This window comes from Manacus candei, unplaced genomic scaffold (genome assembly GCF_025592945.1).
Source record: "Manacus candei isolate 608988 ecotype Guabito, Panama unplaced genomic scaffold, ASM2559294v1 h1tg000046l, whole genome shotgun sequence".
Taxonomy (NCBI): domain Eukaryota; kingdom Metazoa; phylum Chordata; class Aves; order Passeriformes; family Pipridae; genus Manacus; species Manacus candei.
Window position 1 is genome coordinate 16,150,424 of NW_026138094.1, and position 18,675 is coordinate 16,169,098.

The window sequence follows — 18,675 nt, forward strand, 5'->3', positions numbered from 1 at the left end:
CCTGGGGAGGGGACAGCTCCTGGGTGATTCTTCCAGCCACAGGGATCATCCCTGCCACGGGATCATCCCTGCCATGGGATCATCCCTGCCACGGGAATGTCACTGACACAGCCCAGGTTTTACCTTCACCTCCACGAGTCCATTCACCCCCACATTTTTATTCAGCATTGCCAAGGGACTCGTTCCTCTCTGAGCCTGGAGACACCCCCATTTGTACAGGATTTAGACAACCCACACCTATTAAAGCCCAAAGGTTTGCTCTCTCCATGCTGATTTTCCAGGATCACCCACACCGAGGGAAGAGTCTGAGCCACCAGGTGTCACCTGGAATAGTGAACTCCAGCATTCCCAAGGAAATTCACCTTTGGTTTCTCATTTCTGTGACACCTCAGCTTGCATTGATTTCTAAAGTAGGACTTTCTTCCCAGTTGGGAAGAGATAATGGATGAGATAATCCGAATATCCCAAAACTGAATTCAGCTGATGGTGAAGTTACAGCCCTTCCCTTTCAGGTCCCACCAAGTGAAGGGACTCTGGAGGTGCCAAGGAATTATTTGCAGATGTGGCTCAGCACAGAACCAGCAGCAGGGTAAGTTCAGTGAATATTCTTTCATTAAAAGCAGTAACAAAACTTCCCTGGCTCACCCCCAGATCCAACAACTGACAGACAACTTGCCCTGTTTGGTGTAGAAGTGACCAGAGTGGATTTACCCTGAAGAATTAACTTGTAGAAGTTCTGGGTCTTCCCCAATGTCACCAAAATTTTACCAAAACTCACTCTGAAAACAGACAGAAAAGCACAATAACCCAAACAGAATTTAAACCCCAAAGGTGTTACCTGGTATTTGGGATCATCCAGGCCACTTCAACACCCTTCACACCCAAACTACTTTGCCAAACTACTTCTGTTTCTTTACCTTTAAGAGAATTGACCACTACGATACCAAAATAAAAAGAAAAAACCAATTTATTGATGATGTAAAATGGGAGAGATTTAGAAAAACTTCCAGAGAACCCCCCGGCTAAGGAACATTTTGATACAATATCAAAATATGCCAGAGTTAGTATAACAAAACAAATCCTCTCCAAAAAGTTTCAAGTGATGCAATCATAAAAGAGTTTGGCTAAAAAGGAACATCTATACACTGAGATGTTTTCTGTAATAGTCCTCTAAGAAATTAAAGGAAAGCAGCAGCAGATCTGTTCAACTACAGACACATATTTAGTAAATATATTAAGTGTATTTCTAGAATAAAAACTGCCCTGCACATCCCTCACTGTCTGGAGCCTCCACGTGGCAGTTGCCTCTTCAATTCTACAAGACTCTGCCCAAAAAGGGATAAAAAAAGGAAAGAAACATAATACTACTATAAAAAAAGGGAGGCCTGGGAGGTGCAGCTGGCTGGGGAGCCCAGTTAAAACCAAGCAGGGAACTCTGCACTCTGACTTCAGTCCTTAGTTTTAAGAACTATGGGAGAGGAAGAGTCTCCTCTGCCTCAGGATGCCAGATTCCCACTGGTGGTTATCAGCACATGCTTTAGCCAAGCAGGCTGAGGTCAGCACAGGCCTTGCTCAGTTTAAAACAGCCCCATTCATTACCAGGCTCATTTTTCAATTACTTCCTTCAAACAGTCCCAAATTTCATGTTTTCTTTCATTAAACTCCCTTGTGGAAGCACCATCCTTCACTTAAAAATGCAGCCTTGTTTAGTGGGTAGATTCCAAGCAATTAAAAATTCTCCTTGCATTAATCCTCACTATTGGCATCTTCCCCCATAAATAAGATTACAGTACATAATTTACACCTTAAAATTCCAGGAGCTGGCGTTTGAAAATCCAATACCTGAAGTGTTGTGCAGCTTAATGAGCTGCTCTGCCTACACCCCCCAGGCCTAATGAAGGATGAAATCACCCAGCAGCAGGACTGTGGCACTGGAATCAAAACACTGTTCCACAAACCAGGACACCCCAGTTCCACCCTTCCAGCCTGCAGGAATCAGTATTAAAGCACTCAGGAAAGATTTTGGGGGAGAGGGAAGGGGAGTGTTAGTGTTCTGATGGAAACACCTGATTTTTTAAGTCTTGTAAAAAGCAAAGGCACTAAATCTTAAGCTTATATATTAAATAAAGGCTGTAACTTGGCCAGCCAAGTTACAACAGACACCTAAACACCTTCTATCTACCTCTGCAGCTGACTTTGTGTCACAGCACACCCTGGCCAGCTAATGTGACCAATTAGCCACCTTCTCTTAATCATTAAAGGAGATACAGCCCCAATACTCAGCCACGCTCCTGTGAACAGTTTATTTTTAACCACACCACGAGAGTTCAAGTCAGAGGGTAAAGTGGAGGCTCTGGGTGTAGGCCTTGCTTTAGTAAGGGTCAATCAGACATTAAAATAATTTAGCTACTATGTCATCATTTTGACAGTCAGTTTGACACCAGTTTTAAAAGATGTTCTACATCTTTTATTCATTAATGCAAAAGGAGTCAGGCCTGAAATGGAGCCCTGGTTTAGTGTTTTACAAGAAGAAAATGCTTCAGCTTTGTAAGTTGTTTCATACTGGGAGGTTCTAATTGCAGCTACATCATCACCATTATATAAATGCCATGGAGGTTCTCCCTCCCACAGCCACAGCAGGTCAGCAAACCAGTCCCTGTCTCATCCGGATGATCTGGAGCAGAGCAGCCTGGACATCCTCATCCATGTGGCCCTGGAGAGGCAAACATTTAGTCAAAAATATTTAAAATCCCATCAAACACCAACCATCCATCACCAGCATTAGGAGACTCTTCAAAATCACCCCAAAGTCTTGACTTATTTCTGTGTTTTTACCACATGCTGGGAAATTCTGAAATACTTTGGGGATCCTGTGTTTTTTCCCTCATGGACCTCTCTGACACAGCAGTTTCCTTTATGAAAATATCGTGTGGGAAAAAAATTACAGTCTCAAACCATTCCAGGATTCCCTGGGCTGGAGCAGAATTAAGAACACATCAGTAAGGCTCACAAATGACATGGGTTTGGGTTTTTGTTGGATCCGTCCATTCTAAATTAAAACTCTCCACGTGAAAGCAGGCACTTGATGCCAGTTTCAAGTTTGAGGTCACAGAATCATGAAATATTCTGAGTTGGAAGGACCCAAAAGGACCATCCAGTCCAACCCCTGGTCCTGCACAGACACCTCAACAATTCCCCCCCTGTCCCTGAGAGTGTTGTCCAAACCCTCCTGGAGCTCTGGCAGCCTTGGGGCTGTGCCCACTGCCCTGGGGAGCCTGGGCAGTGCCCAACCACCCTCTGGGGGAAGAACCTTGTCCTGAGATCCACCCTGAGCCTGCCCTGGCACAGCTCCAGCCATTCCCTGGCTGCTGTCCCTGCTCCCAGAGCAGAGATGGAGCTGCAGCCCCAGCGAGTCCCCCTCAGCCTCCTCCAGCTGAACAAACCCAGTGTCCTCAGCCACCCAAGGGGTGCTGCAGTCAGAAACACCCCCAGGGGTGTCCCACAGCGAGGTGACAGAGCAGGACAGTGCCAGGGACAGTCGTACCTGCACAGCACTGAGAAGGTGTGTCCGATACACCGAAACCACCTCCTGGTGCTGCCTCTTGGCGTCCTGGGAGAGACAGGGAGAGGGGAAATCAGGCATTCAGCATCTGCTCTTGCCCACTGCCAACTCTGGGCACTTGGTTTTGTGCCCTGACAGACCAGCCAAAGCTCAATTTCAAAGTCAAAGTTATATCCCCTCCATTAACCAAGAAAAAAAAGTCTTTGCTTCTTTTTTTTTTTTTTGTTATTTCTCACTTGCAGCAAACCAATTTTGCTGAGAGGCTGCCAGAGCCAGCCTGGGGGCTGAGATCACAGAATCACAGAATATCCCAGGTTGGAAGGGGCCTACTGGGACCATCAAAGTCCAACTCCTGGCCCTGCACACTTGTTTCATCACCAGCATCAGCTGTTTGTTTAAAACCACCAAATTTAAGAACTCTTTGCCTTACAAGGGTCAACCCTGCAAATAGTATTAAAGATGTGTTTGTAAATCTGTACAGAAGAAGGATAACTAACTTTGCTCACACTCAGAGCTTTAATTATGAACTCTACTGAAGTCACAGGGGCCAAAAACCTGCGTGTGCACCAAATCCCAGCACTGAGCAGGATGTGCTCCCCCTCATTGGCAGCACTTCATGATAAGCAACACTTCAGGGTTTGCAGCCAAGGGAACACAAGTAAAATCCATTACGAAAGGACCATCTCACTCAATAAAAGTGAGAAAAAATACATGGCTGGGTTTCTGCAAGGAAGTGTTAAAACTGAGCTTGCATTCAGAAATGGTCCTGGTGTGAACTAGAGCAGAGCATCTTGTAGGCACAAATTCTCTCTCTAAGCACAAATTCTCTCTAAATTGTTTGTGTCCTTTTCACCTGGAAAAGCTCCCAAATGTTGCGACTCAAAATGCAGAAGAAAGCAAAAAAAAAATAAAATTAGAGAGAAGCAAGAACTCAGGGGAATTAAAAAAAAAAAAAAAGAACAAAATGATGACTGGTGCAGTTGCAAAGCCTCAGCCTGCAGCCACCCCCTGCTCCAGCAGCCACAGCCACATCTCCCTGTTTATCCAAGGAACTGAGCACTGCTACTGCACGTCAGACAACACCTTGGGTGAGTACTTACAGCCAGCTGCTGCTGGAGTGCTTTCACTTGGTTCTGGAGCATTTCCACCTGCTGGTTCTGCCTCTTGGAGGGGATCCCGGTGTACGTGAGCTGAGACAGCCCGTTGAGAGCCTGTTTTAACCGCTCCACGTCGTTGAGCAGCTCTGTGATCTTTAAAGAGAGCACAAAAAACACCTCATTTAAGGGTGTCTCACCAAAAACTAATGTTCTTTAATGTTCCTGGTAGTCTGATGAAGACCAGCAAGCGTTGAAGGGTCTTTGTCCCAGCTTGCTAAGAGACTTCACTGAGACAAAGGACTTTGTTTTCACGACATGCTGGGTCACACTGTGCTTCCTGGCACTGAGATGTGTCAGGTATGGGCCCTGGAGGTCAGCCAGCAACAGAAGCGACAAAAAAAGTGAGTAGCTAAAGATATTCTAGCCTAACTTCTAAAGAGAACAGTGACCCATCAGAAGGCAAGCCAGAGATGCTCAACAAACACGGCTCCAATGGAATGATACCCCAAAAGTCTGAAGCTTTAATAGAATTTAAATACTACATGTGATGTCCAAAATATATGAGGGATTAAAAAAAAAACCAAACAAATAACTTAGTATAATGCAAAACCAGGACTTCATCTGATTTGGGCCTGTCCTGGGGACCTGATGCTCAGCACAAGGTCTTGCTGGAACACCTCGGGAGCTGCATTTGCAGCCTGATCCCTCCCTGCTGAACTGAGAACATCAGGAGCATTAACTGCCACATCCCACCTTGTTATCCTTGGCTTCCACCTGCTTTGCAGACTCCTGGATTCTCTTCTGCAGGTCAATAATGGTTGTCAGTGATTTATCACACCTTTCCTTCTGGTCTTTGATTTCCTGCTCGATGCTGCAGCTCCGCAGCTGGAGCAGCTCCTTCTCATCCTTCAGGGACAGCTCGCTCCTCCTCGCCTGCAGAGCCTCCTCACACGCCTCCTCGTACTTCTTACTCATGCTGGACAGATTTTCAGCCATGCTGCTGATCTGGGCCTCCAGAGAGCTCTTCATGGAGGTGTACTCTGCCATGCCAACCACTTCCCTGCTCCCCAGCTCCGCCAGGGCCTGTTGGCTCAGCTGGAGCTCAGCCTGCAGCTTCGACATTTCCTCGCTCTTCACTTGGTTTTCTCCCTCCTTTTCTTTCAAGCTGGCTTTGACTGCTGCCATTTCTCGTTCCAGCATTTCCTTCATCTGTGTATGTTCCACCAGAGGTACTGAAGACTTCTTCAGAGCTGACAGTTCCTGCTGCAGCTCTCCTACTTTTAGCGTTTCCTGCTCGTAACATTCCTTCTTACTCCTGAGGGCTTCCTTCAGGTCCTCCACAGTGTGACCCAGAGCCTCCTTCAAGGCCTCCATGTGTTCTCCTGAGAGGTGCTGAGGCTGCAGAGCCCTGGGCTCCTGCAGGTCCCCTCCCTGCTCCTCCTGCCCCGTGTATTTCCGTACCAACCCTCTCAGCTGCTCGTTCAGCTCCTCCATCCTGCTCGCAAACACCTTCTCCATCTCGTGGGATTTCTCAGCCAGGATGTAATTCTGCTGCAAGTCATTCTGGATGGACAAAAAGCCATTTTTGAGCTTTTCATTCTCCTCTTTGAACTTCTTGGTCTCCTCCTCACTTTCCTTGCACTTCTGCTCCTGTTCCTGCAACTGTGCCCTCAATTCCTTCACTGTGGCTTCAAAGCTCTGCTCTCTGTCCTCAAAGGAGGCAACCGGGGCGTATTTTGACTTTATGCACTCTTGAATTGTGTCCAGCTCCTTCTTTTGGGCCTCAATTTCCGCATGCAACTGTGAAATCTCCTCCTGCCCCCTGTGACACTCAGCCCTGACCGCAGCGTTGCTCTCCTGCAGCTCGTGCACACTTTTATTTAAAGCACTTACTGTACTTTCGTGATCTTTTAAACTTATATACTCCGTTTTTAACTGATCCTGTAAGAGTTTCACCTTGTTTTTCAAAGCTCCATTTTCCTCGTTTACCTTCAGGAATTCATGCTTTATCTCCCCAATTTTCCCCTTCAGGTCTGACAGCTCCCCGTTGGTCTTTTCCAGGGTGTTGTTCAGGACTGATTTAACCTCCTCGTGTGTCGTAGCCAGCACATACTGATCCCTCAGGGTCTCCCTTATGACTGTGTTCTCAGACACCAGTTTGCACACTTTTGCCTGTTCATCATCATATTTTTTCTGAAGCTCAACGAGCTGCTTTTCAAGCTCGATCCCATTAGATTTCAAAGCTTCCACTTCTTTTTTGTGCTGCTCTGGAGACACATACACAGCTTGGAAGTGGCCAATATTCTCACTTAAGTTGTTCTTCTCTGCCAGCAGCTTTTCAGCTTCCGCTTTGCTTTCATTGTACTTCTTTGTTAATTCAAACAGCTTTTTGGTCAGGTCCCCCACAGCCCGATCGTTCGTTTTCTTCAATTCTTCATGAATTTTTAAAGGCACATTCTGGCTTTTAATTTCAGTTTTTAGCACTTGGACTTGCTGCTTCAGCATCTTGTTATCAGCCTGCAACCTTTCGAGTTCCTTCTGCAGAGTCTCGTTCTTCTGTGACACCTCAGAAACCACCTTCCCAAGCTCCTGGTTCCTTTGCTCCAGCCCACTCCTCACGTGCTCGTGCTCCTCCGGCCTGACGTGCTGAGCCAGGGCAGCTTTCTGGCTCTCACATTCCCTCTTCAAAAGCACAGTCTCTGCCTGCAGTTTCTCCCGCTCTCCTTCCAGCTCTGATAACCTCCTGGCTTTCTCATTCACCTCGTTTGACAGCAAACTCTTCATGTTCTCAAACCTCTCTGCAGTCACAGACTGGGCCAGCTTGGCCGCCGTTTCTCTGAGCTGCCCTTCCAACTCCGTGACGTTCCTCCCCCTTTTATCTCGCTCCATCTCCAACTTGACAACTTCCTTCTGCAACCTCTTGTTTTCCTCCACCAGCCTTCCTTCGTCCCTCTTGAATTCTTCCACCAGCAGTTCGTTCTGCTTAATCTGGTTCCTCAGTTTTCCCACTTCAGCAGAGGCCCCCTCGTACTTGGTTTTCATCTCCTTCAGCTGCTCCCTGAGCTCCTCTGCCACCCTGGTGCTCCCCGAGGCCACCTCGTTGGTCAGGTGGTCCTTCAGAGCCAGGAAGTGGCTCTGCATTTGCTTCACTTTGCCTTCAGAGTCAAACATCCTTTTCTGAACGTCTTTCAAAGCATCTTCCAGCTGCTTTATCTGCCCGTCAGATTCCACCTTGGTTCTCTCACACTCTGATGCCAAAGCTTTACACTCTGATGCCTTGAGGGACAGTTCCCTCTGCAGTTTGCTGATTTCTTCCTTGGCTGCCCCAAAGCAGCTCCTCAGGTTGTCAAGTTCTTTCTTTAAGGTTTCCTTCTCTGAACTGGGTGATTGGACTGGCAGGGACAGCTCCAGGGGCCTCAGCATAGACCTGGACTGGAGGGAAATTGGCACAAAAACCACGTGTTTACAAGTTTGAAAAGTCATTTTCATGTGTTTATTGTTTATTATTATCACATTTTAATATGTGAATTGTCACATACAGAACTGTCTTAAATCCCTGTTCATCTGAGCATAACTTGTACAAGAGATTTCCTTCTCCCTTAAAATTGCACTAAGTTATTCTTGCCCATATTACAGAACAGGCATTTCAGCTTCTAACAGTAAAAATCTTGAATATAGCTCTACATTATTGTTTCCCAACCCCAGGAAAGTTTGGGTTGGAAGGGACATTAAAGCCCATCTCATCCCACCACTGTCCCAGGTGGCTCCAAGCCCCGTCCAACCTGGCTTTGGATACTTGCAGGATCCAGGGGCAGCCACAGCTTCTCTGGGCAACCTGTGCCAGGGCCTCCCCACCCTCACAGGGAACAATTCCTTCCCAATATCTCATCTGAACCTAAATCCAAACTCATCAGACCCCACTGACATTAAAGTGCAGGTGTAGTATATTAATTCCATTCTCCTTGTTATGCTATTCATATTTAATCACTCATCTGCCTGAACAAATTTAATTTATTAAGAGATTTCCCCCATCCCTCAAGCACGTGAAAATAATTTTATAAGGAATCAGAGCAGAGTGTGCCATGGTTAACAGAACCATCTTGCTGAAAAGACTGAGGAATACAGTCATTTGGAATTCTAGAGGAGCTTGGGTTGGGAAGGACCTTAAAGACCATCTCGTTCCACCCCCAAGGGTCTGACAGGCCTTGTTTGCACTGGAATTGTTGCTTTAAAAAGTTGACAGCTACCAAACAGAATTGTCAGGAAACGATCACATAGCTGGCAGGAAAAAGAAATCTTCTGAATATTACCCAAATTTAAAGCAGGGAAAAATCATGGAGATGGAAACCCAATTGCACTTTACCCTGTGACAGTTGATCCGGGTTTGAGAAAGCTCATTACAGACCATTCAGCACCCAAATTCCCTAGTATTTAAAGCCCTGTCACAGACAGGACTCTAGAGGGCACCAGCAGGTAAAAATTAACATGGAAGAGTGAGGATGCCTCAAAATTTTGTGTTCAGAAGCAACGCTCAGCAAACTTACATTTATGAGGACATTCAGCTTTCCCAGCATTACTATCTCAGAATTATCTCCAGTGGTAAAATATTTCTTACCTGTGATTCCATGGCAAATGCTTGGCCTTGTTTAACTACTGCATCTTCCTTTCCTAGATTTTCAGAGCAAATGGCATTTAGGTTCTGGTCAAAAACAGTAACACAATCACAAGAACTACGATTTTCCTTCCTAATTTCAGTCTGTCCAATGGGGACATGCAAGGCTGAAGGTTGGTGTTTAAGTACTTGGTATTAAAACAATTCCTCCTTAATTGAGTCACATAAAAAGTCTGGACAAAGCCCTCCTAAGGTAAAGAAAACCTTGGAAAAATTACTGTTGTGCCAGGCCGGGTAAATTGTTCTGCAGAAGTGTCCTGGAAGCCACCTCCCCCCAGCTGCAGGTCTGCACATGAGCACACCAGGGGAAAGCATCTCCTTGCACTCCAAAGAAATGATTCCTCCTGACAGGCAGCCAAACAGCTCTCAAAATGTTATTTAATCTGTCATGAGCTGTTTAGTTACCCAAGTGTAAGGCAGGTCTGTGACCAAGCTGGATGCAAAAGACTCCAGTTTGTGGAAATGGAATTATTTCTGAGAGGAGTGTAAACTGAGGGCTTGTGATCTGAAGCCAAACCTGCTCCACTCAAGCCTTGCCACTGACCAGTTTGCTGGTGCTAAGCCAGACAGGAGCATTGTTTGAGGGATGAGGGATGGAAAGGGGAGCTCCACGGGGAGCAGGGATCTTGCTCAGCTTGTTTTTCACGTTATTAGGAGATGCAGCAGAGTCACAGTTCACATTTCACAAGGCCAGTCACTGTGAGACTGATGGCAGTGCCCTGGCACCCACCCACCAACACACCCGTGCCCAGCTCACTCTGCTCCCAGGGCTCGGGGGGACACCAGGCTTGGCTGATCTAAGGCCAACATTATGAAGAGATGGCAAAAAACCCCCTTTGTCTGTGTATTCTAACACTGCCCCAGGCATGGAAAGCTTTGAGAATTTACTGTACTTACTAGTTCCAAAGTTACTTCCAGACCCCACAGAGTCCCCCTAAAATCAAACAGCAAGAAATGCAAAATGAAGCCGAGAATTTGCTTTAAACTTTTGGTATAGGTTAAACTAGGGATTAAAGGGCAGGGAAGGATCTTACAAGGCAATAACCACTTAGGACTTTCAACAGTTTAAAGTGTTTAAAGTATTTACTGCTGCAAATCTCAACTGCTCTATCACATTTCAAATCAATGAACGTACTTCATAATATTTGAGTTTAGCTTTGAGAGCCTCAATAGTCCTCAAGCTTTCCTCCTGCTGCTTCTCCTTGGCAGTGAGGATTTTCTTCAACTCATCCTTCTGAAAGAGAAAGAAGTGCCAAATAGCCAAAGCCACAAGAAGGGACAGATTTGTAAGATCTCGAGCAACTTTTTAAAGAGTTTAGGGAGAACTTCAACCAAGATCAGCACTGAGAGAACCCCTAAAATTTTATGTTGAAGTTCTTCCACAAGACTGCTTCTCTATAAGAGGAGTCTTGAAGAATGAGTCAAGAATGTGCACCAACATAATCTGCTGTTGCTTAATTTATTCACACTTATTAGTTTTGCATTACTGAAAGTCACTAGAGATAATTATAACATTAAGTTTGCTTTAAAGGTGCCACAGGAATGACATATATTATCTGTAGTACTAGAAATGCTGTGCAGCTGTACAAACTGACACAGAGCAGCAGATACTTCATTTAGCATTTTTAGGCAGCTTTTATTTCCTCTGTAGTTTTAAATACGTTACTGAAATGAGAGAGTTGCTTCCCCTATTTCCCAGTGCAGGTGACATATCGTACCTCATTCTCAAGATCATCTGCAAACATTTGCTCCTGTGAAAATAACAAAAAAAATCCCCCCCAAATCATTTTGTCAATGATGTTTAAGGGGCTTGTACACAGTTCAACAGCTGAGAAATCCACCCCAGTTCCTAATGCTCCCCATCCAGCTTTATCTCCCCTGCCAGAGGTTAAACAGGAGTTAGGGATGTCTGACAGAGACATGTCCCCATAAACTGGAACATTCCTCAATTATCTGAATCAGACACTGCTGAGGCAGAAAAGTACAACTTCAGAAGAAGTTTGCTGATTTTGGAAAGTGACTATTAAGAAGTTTATTTTATAAAGGCAATGCTGAAGAGAGAAGCTCAGACAAGGCAGTGGTTCCAAGAAGAAATTCTTTCTATCCCTGTGCTGCATTTAGGAAGAGCTGCACAAATGTACCTCTACAAAATTCAGTAAAGAAACAAACATGAGCCTCCACAAATAAAAAAACCAGCAAAAAAAAATAATCCTGGTTTTATTTTCTTTCTGCTGGTCATGCTCAGTTCTAAGGATAGGGGTTTTGGTTTTTTTTTTTAAAAAATCAAGGTTTTTTTAAAAAAAAAACCTGCATGAGAAATTTCCATTGACAACTTTGGGTTTGTTTTCTTGCCAATTGAAGATTTTTTCCTTTCTGCTTCCACTTCCAATAACAGCTGGAAAATCAGCAGATGGTAAAGTACTGCCACACACCACCTACATTTAATTGGGCAGATGAGGTTCAGTCTCCAAATTACAGCCTGCCAGGACACCCCGAGGCTCCTCCTGCACTGTGAGGCAGAGCCAGGAATGTTATTGCTCAAATTTGTGGGTATCAGTGAGTGATACAGGTCTGCTCACAGTTTGGATATTACTACAAGTCCTGAATATGACTACCAGACCAAAGGCTTTTGCAGCAGCAGAAAACGAGTGACACAGAGCAGTAATTCCCAGAAAAGGAATGAAGACCTCATCCTAATTTCATGTACTTTTCTTTCTACTCCTACTGTCAGCATCAGGGGCTTATTCCAGCTTTCAAGTCAGGTTATTCCAAGCCCTGGTTTACCTCATTCAGCTGCATTTGTAGCCCACTGATTCTGTCCAGCAACATCCTTTGCTCCTCCTGCACTTCTCTCATCCGATCTTTCAAATCTTGGTTTTCCAGCTCCAAGTCCTTAAAAGTAAAACATGAGATTAATAAATACATAAAGGCCACCACACTGCACACACCTTGGGAAAGGTAAAGAACCTGAACCAGCAGTTTTAACAGCCACTAAAGGCTCCAAGCCTTGCCTAAGGAGTCCCCTGATGGTTCTGTGGCCTCTCTCCAGGTCAGGAGTGTTCTCAAGGTTTACACAAGCACAAACTCCTGAGCCTTCAGGCCCCTGAGCTCCAGACAGCTCATTCCTGTCAGTGCACACACAGGTTGTGGAAGGAGGAGCAGAGTGGGGTCACCCTGGGTGCTGACAGCCCTCAAGAGCTGCTTATCTGTGTCTGTTAACACGTACAAACAGCTCCTGTTAAACCAGCTCCTGCCACCAACCTCTGCAGCCAGAGGTGCCCTGGAAAAGCCTGTGCAGCAGAGCAGCCTTTCAGTGTGAAACTGTTCCAGCAGCCACCAGAACCACCCCAGTGACATCCAAATCCAACCCAGTGATGGGTCCTCGTGCCTCAGTCAGCCAGTGCTCACATGCCAACACAAAGCACCTTTAACTCTTGCCTGAAATCGCTGCCTTAACTGTGGAGCTGCTTCAGCCCCCCCAGAGGACAGAGATCTTTATCCTCCCATTACAAAGCATTTCAGAGTGAAGGCCTCAGTTTTTCAGGGCTTTGTTCCCCTTGGCTTAAAACGCTGTTTACCTTTTTGAAAACTGTAATGACATAGGAAGGGGATGGGAAATTAATGCTGGTTGGTAGAACTGTGACACAGATTACTTTGAGTATGACACAAACATACATCTCTTGAGAGTGCTGAAAAAATAAATCTTGCTGGTTTGTGACTCTGATGTTACTGCAGAGACAGAGGTAGGAAAGGTTATGGAGACTTGCAATTATTTATTACACAAAAAGTATTCTTCCTGAAAGAAGTTTACAGCTTATCTGCATAATTGCCACATTCCACAGTCAGGCAATTAAGTCTTAAGTAAACAGCAATATATGACCTTTCTTAATGGAATCATTAGTGCTTCCTTTGCAGGCCCATCTTTCTTTAGTTCATCTGGTTCATTACCCACGTGGGAACACCCAAGTCACAGGAATCCTCCTCTTACCTGAGCACTGGGTTCCTTCTGATACAGTTTGACATTCACCTCCTCCTGCACAAACCCCCGACTCCACTTCTGGGACATGTTGCTAATCTGTAAATACAGCAGTGAAACATGAATTCGTGCTCCTGTTGTGTCCTGCAGACACCCTTTTCTGGGGATAACAGGCTGCTCCCACACCCCTTTCAGCTTCCACGGGGAGCAATCCTACAACATTCCCATTTTGACAGCTTGCTTCACAACAAGAGGTCACCCATGATCTCATCCCCACACAAATGGGAGGCTTGTCAAAACTCTAATCCTGAATATGCACATCATGGAATATTTTTCACACAGAACCAGCCACACCATCTGATCCCAGCTACAGATAAAGTTCAGAATCATAAAATACTGAATAGTTTTGTATCACAGCACAATCCTAGTCAGATACTTACCTTTTGCTCAGCCTGCCCTTTCTTCATGCTGTCTCTTCCTAAAAAAGCACCACAAAACCAGGAAGTTACAAAACACATTTCATTCAGATTCAGGCAACAATGCAACACATTCAGCTAATTCTATCCACTTTCCATGCTGGGAGGACATTTCAAAAAAAAATAGTTCACCACCCCCCAGTTAATCAAACTTGGAAACATGCACAAAAGCAAAGTTTTTCTATAAATAAGGCTGAAAACTCCAGTGATCAATCCTGCAATGCCAGGCTCAGCAACGTTAACCCCTCGAGGCATCAGAGCCTGCATTTACCTTAAAAGCTTTACTACAACCAAACACAAGCCCAAAAACTTTCCTTCCCCACCCAAAGAGGCAGTTTATCAGCTCTGTGGCCAAAGGACCACAGCAAAAGCAGTCCCTGCAGACACAGCAGTGGGGACACACAGTTCAACCCAAAGAGCAAAGTGGCACAACCAGGTTCCTCCTACCTTTGCCGGAGTCCTCAAGGGCAGCTTTTATTAAAGCCAAAATGTCAATATTGTCCCCAATCCTGGCATAGTAAGCACAGTCATGCCCAAGGCCATCAGTCAAACTCACATCCGCACCATTCCTGAGCAAAACCTCCACGGCATCCCTGCAGCCGTACTCACAGCCCAGCATGAGGGCAGTCCTGGGGGGAGAGAGGGGTGAGCTCGGGGGAGCCCTCGCTGGAGGGAGCAGCTCTTACACAGAGAATCCCTTGTGCTTTCGTGGCTAATCACAGCCAAGACACCTTCCCTCTATCCAGAGAGGAAACAGCTTTAAAAAGTCATTTAGCCAACTTTTAAATATTTGTTAAAAAGCAAACAAACCCACTACAATAACAGTATTTTCATGAAAGCAACACAAAGGTGCTGCCTCTGAGTCTCCCAGTGTTTTGAAAACTTTGGCTTCCTCTATTAGATACAAATCTCGACAGACACAACAAACATGAGCTGAGGAGTTTAGACAAAGTCTGGAGAGGGGAGCACCTGGGAGCCCTGGCAACGCTTCCCAAACACTTCCCAACTGCAGGATGTGCCATGGGAGTAGCCAGGCTTTGTCCCATGGCAGCCTCACGTCCCTCGGCCACCAGGCAGGAATCCTCCAAGAAATAACTGGCAGAAGCAGCAGCTACAAAGAGAAACCCCCTCCCCTGGCCCAGAAAGAAACCCCTCAAGGTCTTGAGGTCCCTTCAGAGCTCCAGTGGACTCAGGAGTTCTTGACAAAGCCCCCCTTTTGTCATGACCCATTTTGCACATTGATCCCAAAGGGTGCAAGATGCAGCTTTGGACACAAACTCTCAAAACAACCAACCACAGGTTCTCTGCTGGCAGGAACAAGCCTGGGTGTGTTCTAGGTGCAACAAGAAGCAATAAAATAAGGGGTCTTTCTCCCCAAATTTAGCACATGTATTCTGCAGCCTGAGAGCTAAGGGGCAGCTTTCCACCCTTCAAACACCAGCAGTTATTCCAGCAACCCCCCATGTGCCTTACCTGTTCTGTTTGTCCCTGGCATTGACATCTGCTCCTCTGTCTATCAGCAGCTGACAGACTGTGGGACGACACATCTGAGTGGCCAGCACTAGGGGTGTCCTCCCATCCTGGAGACAGGGAGGGGGAAAGACATGAGGAAAGGGAGAGGAAGCAGGGGAAGCACAAGAACTGCCCCAGGGTTTGTGCAGGAGAAGGGGAAGAGCAGGACTCACTCCATCCTTGGAGTTCACCACGGCGCCGTGGTCGCACAGGAGCTGGATGCTGGAGGAGCAGTCTGACATGGCTTTGGAGAGAGACAGAGAGAGAGTCACTGCTGAGAACAGCCCTGGCAACCCCAGACACCTCCCTGGGTAGACTGGGCTCACAAAACCTCACACAGCTCAGTTAAAGCACTGCAAGGCTCTGTAACTTTGTTCTCCCGTCCCCAAAGTGCCCGAAGGAAACCAAACCCTCCTGCCCCAACACTGTGCAGCACCAGGAGGGGGCACAAAACCCAGAGGGAAGGGATCTTATCCTCCTGACAGCTCTGCTCCAAAACTCTGCTCGTGATTCCTGCTGAACATCACACTAGAAAATTCACAGGCATCAGAAGAGACTCTCACCCCTCCAACCTCCAAGACTGTTAACTTCATCACTGAGGACAAACATCACGAGAATATAAATCACCCTCTCCTACTACAGTCACCAAAACTAAAAGAATTCTGCCCATCTGAAAGTTAACCCATTAATTAAATCTTAGTTTCACATACAGCTACCAGAAAAGCAAAACCCTCACCTGCATCATGAAGAGCAGTTCTTCCCTGGAGATCCACATTCTCTGTTGGACAATTGTACTGTTAAAATAAGAAAACGTGCCACTTACATCTGCATGGAGACATGCATCAAATAAACAGAAGTTTAAAAGAACCCATTAAAAATTAAAAAAAAAAAATAATCAAATGAGCATTAACTGACCAGGAATAAATGAAGCAAAAATAAATATCACACAAACCTAAGACAACACTCAATATTGTTTCATTAATGAAAGATTAAAGCTCTTTTCCCCATCACTGTCTTATTTTTTAAAAAGACTCTAATTGGTTAAAAAAGAAATCACAGAAGAAAGGCATATCCCAATTCTGAATCAGTATATTTAAAATCTCCTTTCCCCTCCAATTAATAAAAGACAAGCTGGATTTTTCAGTACCTGCAAGAGCTTCTGCAAACACAAGGCATGTCCATATTTTGCAGCTAAATGCAACGCATTTCTCCCTGAAAACAGATCAACAGCAATCCAGGATTTGTTTTGAATGGACTTTCAGTGAATATTCACATCATTTTAGATACAACAGTCCCTCTGTGTCAGTTCCCCTCCCATTCTGTCTATAACCAAGTCATCCCTTTTGTACACACCTTTGTCACAGTCTTTGTTTATTTTAGAGAAACTGCAACCAAGGGTTCAAGTTCATTAGTGAGTTTAACCTCAAAATACTGCAAATAGCTCCACAAAAGCATTTCAAAAATAAACTGTCACATGAAAAGAGGAGGCCAGATTAGTTCTGTAATTCTCCTGTTTTCAAGTCACACAGAAAATCAACTTTTTGCCAACTGTAGAAAGGAGAAAGATCTATCCTGTGGTTCATCTTAACTCTATTCCAAATTAAAACCCAGGTGAGGACATTTTCCAGCAGCCCCTGGAGCCCTGAGGGAGCCCACCTGCAGCATCAGTGGCCGTGATATCAACTCCGTGGACAAGGATGGTGTTCAAGCAGTCCAGGTTTCCCTTTGATGCTACAACATGGAATCTATAAAGGAGAAAACACCTTGCTTAACAGCTGTTTTGTACATAAAAATGGCAGTATTAGCCAGGAAAGCCAAAGCCAACAGCTGCACACTGAAGGCATTACACGGCACAAACCCAGCTTTGGACAGTGTCCAAATCCAGGTGAGAGTTGTGCAGATATTACTTTAAGGAACAAGACAACTTTCTTGAGAAACAACCATTATTTATCTAATCAGTGAACCAGGTGAAAGATCAATGTGGCTTCAATTTCTCTTTAATATTCAGACCTGGCAAGGGCAAGTATTTGAATACTGATCTTCACTTGGAAGCGAAGGCAGTTTGAGGATTTCCCATCCGAGCCAGCTGGTGCTCCAGTTCAGTATGTTGGAATTGAACATGTGGTATTACACAGATTTAGGGATTCAAAAAAGCTTTCAGAGAAGCAGAAGATTGGGAATTGAGGAATTTTCAGTAGCTTCCAGCACCTCCTGGAGCACTGCAGTCACTTACGCGGATCTCCCCTCCACATCCAGCTTTGTGGGACTGACTCCTTTCTTGGCCAGGATGGATGAAACCTTCTCCACATCTCCCCTTTCAGCTGCTTTCATTAACCTGTCATCGTATTTGTTCCAGTCTGGGTTCAGCTGTGCAGGAGAGAAGCAGAAACATGAGTTTGTGGGGCACCTTCAATCCACTGAGGGCACCTCCATAAGAGGCTGAACCTTAACACAAATGGGGGAGACAACAAAGCATTGCTTGGTCTGCAGAGGGAGTCACACCCATCAAACTGTTCACAGCTGTTTGTGCACAACATCACTGGCACATTTCAATCAGCTCTTAGAACTGAACAGTGCTCAGAGGTAGCCTGGTCAAGCCACTTTTGTCCTAAAGGAGACCTTCAGGATCAAACTTCCTTTGGTTTTCCTCATCCTGCTTCATTCTTTGCTCAGTTTTCACATTTCAACAACGAATGGATGCTCTAAACACATGCACCAGGACACAGCTTTTCCTGGCTGTGTCACACTGTGCAGTGGGGCAAAAATTACCCGAGTGTGATGGTCAAGAGAAGTGAGCTGTAGAAGAAAGAAATTCAAAGTTCAAAGCCTGCAATTCCCAAAGCAATGGAGAGGGCAAAGGAAGTCCAAGGCAGTTATAAATAGACCAGCACACATTCAGCCCCAGACAGTCGTCATCCCCCACTTCTCCCTTGTTTACTTCACATTTAGAATTTCAGGCCACAGGCCAAGCCTCCCACCCCAAAATATAGAGTTTGTTCTCTTCACTGCCAAACCACCCCTCCTGACTGGCTTTGGGCTTTCCAGGAATTTCTGTTCTGTGACAGAAACCTCCCAGCCAAGCTGGACACTGAAGAACAAGACTAAAAAGGAGTATTATATTCAAATCTAACCCTGCACAGCAAAAGAATTTGTTGATAACAGTGAGACACAAGCAGCCTGTAGGTGCACAAAGTTACTTATCACTGTGGATCAGAATTTCCACACCTCACCAAATAAAGAACATTAAAACAGGTAACCCCAACCCAGGGTGTGCCACGGAAAAGAGGGTACACAAAAAAGAACAGAACCAAAAACCCACTGCCACCACCTGCAGCTGTAGTGATTTGTAAACTGGAACTGCACTCATGACCAGAGAAGGC

At 45.5% G+C, this 18,675-nt stretch overlaps 1 protein-coding gene across 3 annotated transcripts in view; it reads right to left on the bottom strand.

The window, feature by feature from the left end:
- Positions 1-949: 949 nt before the first annotated feature.
- The window catches only part of UACA (uveal autoantigen with coiled-coil domains and ankyrin repeats), a 28,795-nt gene continuing 11,069 nt past the window's right edge, over positions 950-18,675 (bottom strand). For 2 of the 3 annotated variants that reach the window (XM_051796838.1, XM_051796839.1), the window contains exons 2-19: positions 17,529-17,662; positions 16,952-17,040; positions 16,443-16,507; positions 16,032-16,089; positions 15,469-15,539; positions 15,257-15,363; positions 14,231-14,412; positions 13,748-13,785; positions 13,320-13,406; positions 12,116-12,223; positions 11,050-11,082; positions 10,467-10,565; positions 10,229-10,265; positions 9,275-9,327; positions 5,413-8,091; positions 4,663-4,812; positions 3,545-3,610; positions 950-2,713 (exon numbers count right to left, since the gene is read on the bottom strand). In XM_051796838.1, the coding sequence (XP_051652798.1) occupies positions 2,642-2,713; positions 3,545-3,610; positions 4,663-4,812; positions 5,413-8,091; positions 9,275-9,327; positions 10,229-10,265; positions 10,467-10,565; positions 11,050-11,082; positions 12,116-12,223; positions 13,320-13,406; positions 13,748-13,785; positions 14,231-14,412; positions 15,257-15,363; positions 15,469-15,539; positions 16,032-16,089; positions 16,443-16,507; positions 16,952-17,040; positions 17,529-17,662 (4,128 nt within the window). In that variant the 3' untranslated portion in view covers positions 950-2,641. The remainder of the gene's footprint in view (positions 2,714-3,544; positions 3,611-4,662; positions 4,813-5,412; positions 8,092-9,274; positions 9,328-10,228; positions 10,266-10,466; positions 10,566-11,049; positions 11,083-12,115; positions 12,224-13,319; positions 13,407-13,747; positions 13,786-14,230; positions 14,413-15,256; positions 15,364-15,468; positions 15,540-16,031; positions 16,090-16,442; positions 16,508-16,951; positions 17,041-17,528; positions 17,663-18,675) is intronic. The other variant, XM_051796840.1, reaches the window with a different exon arrangement.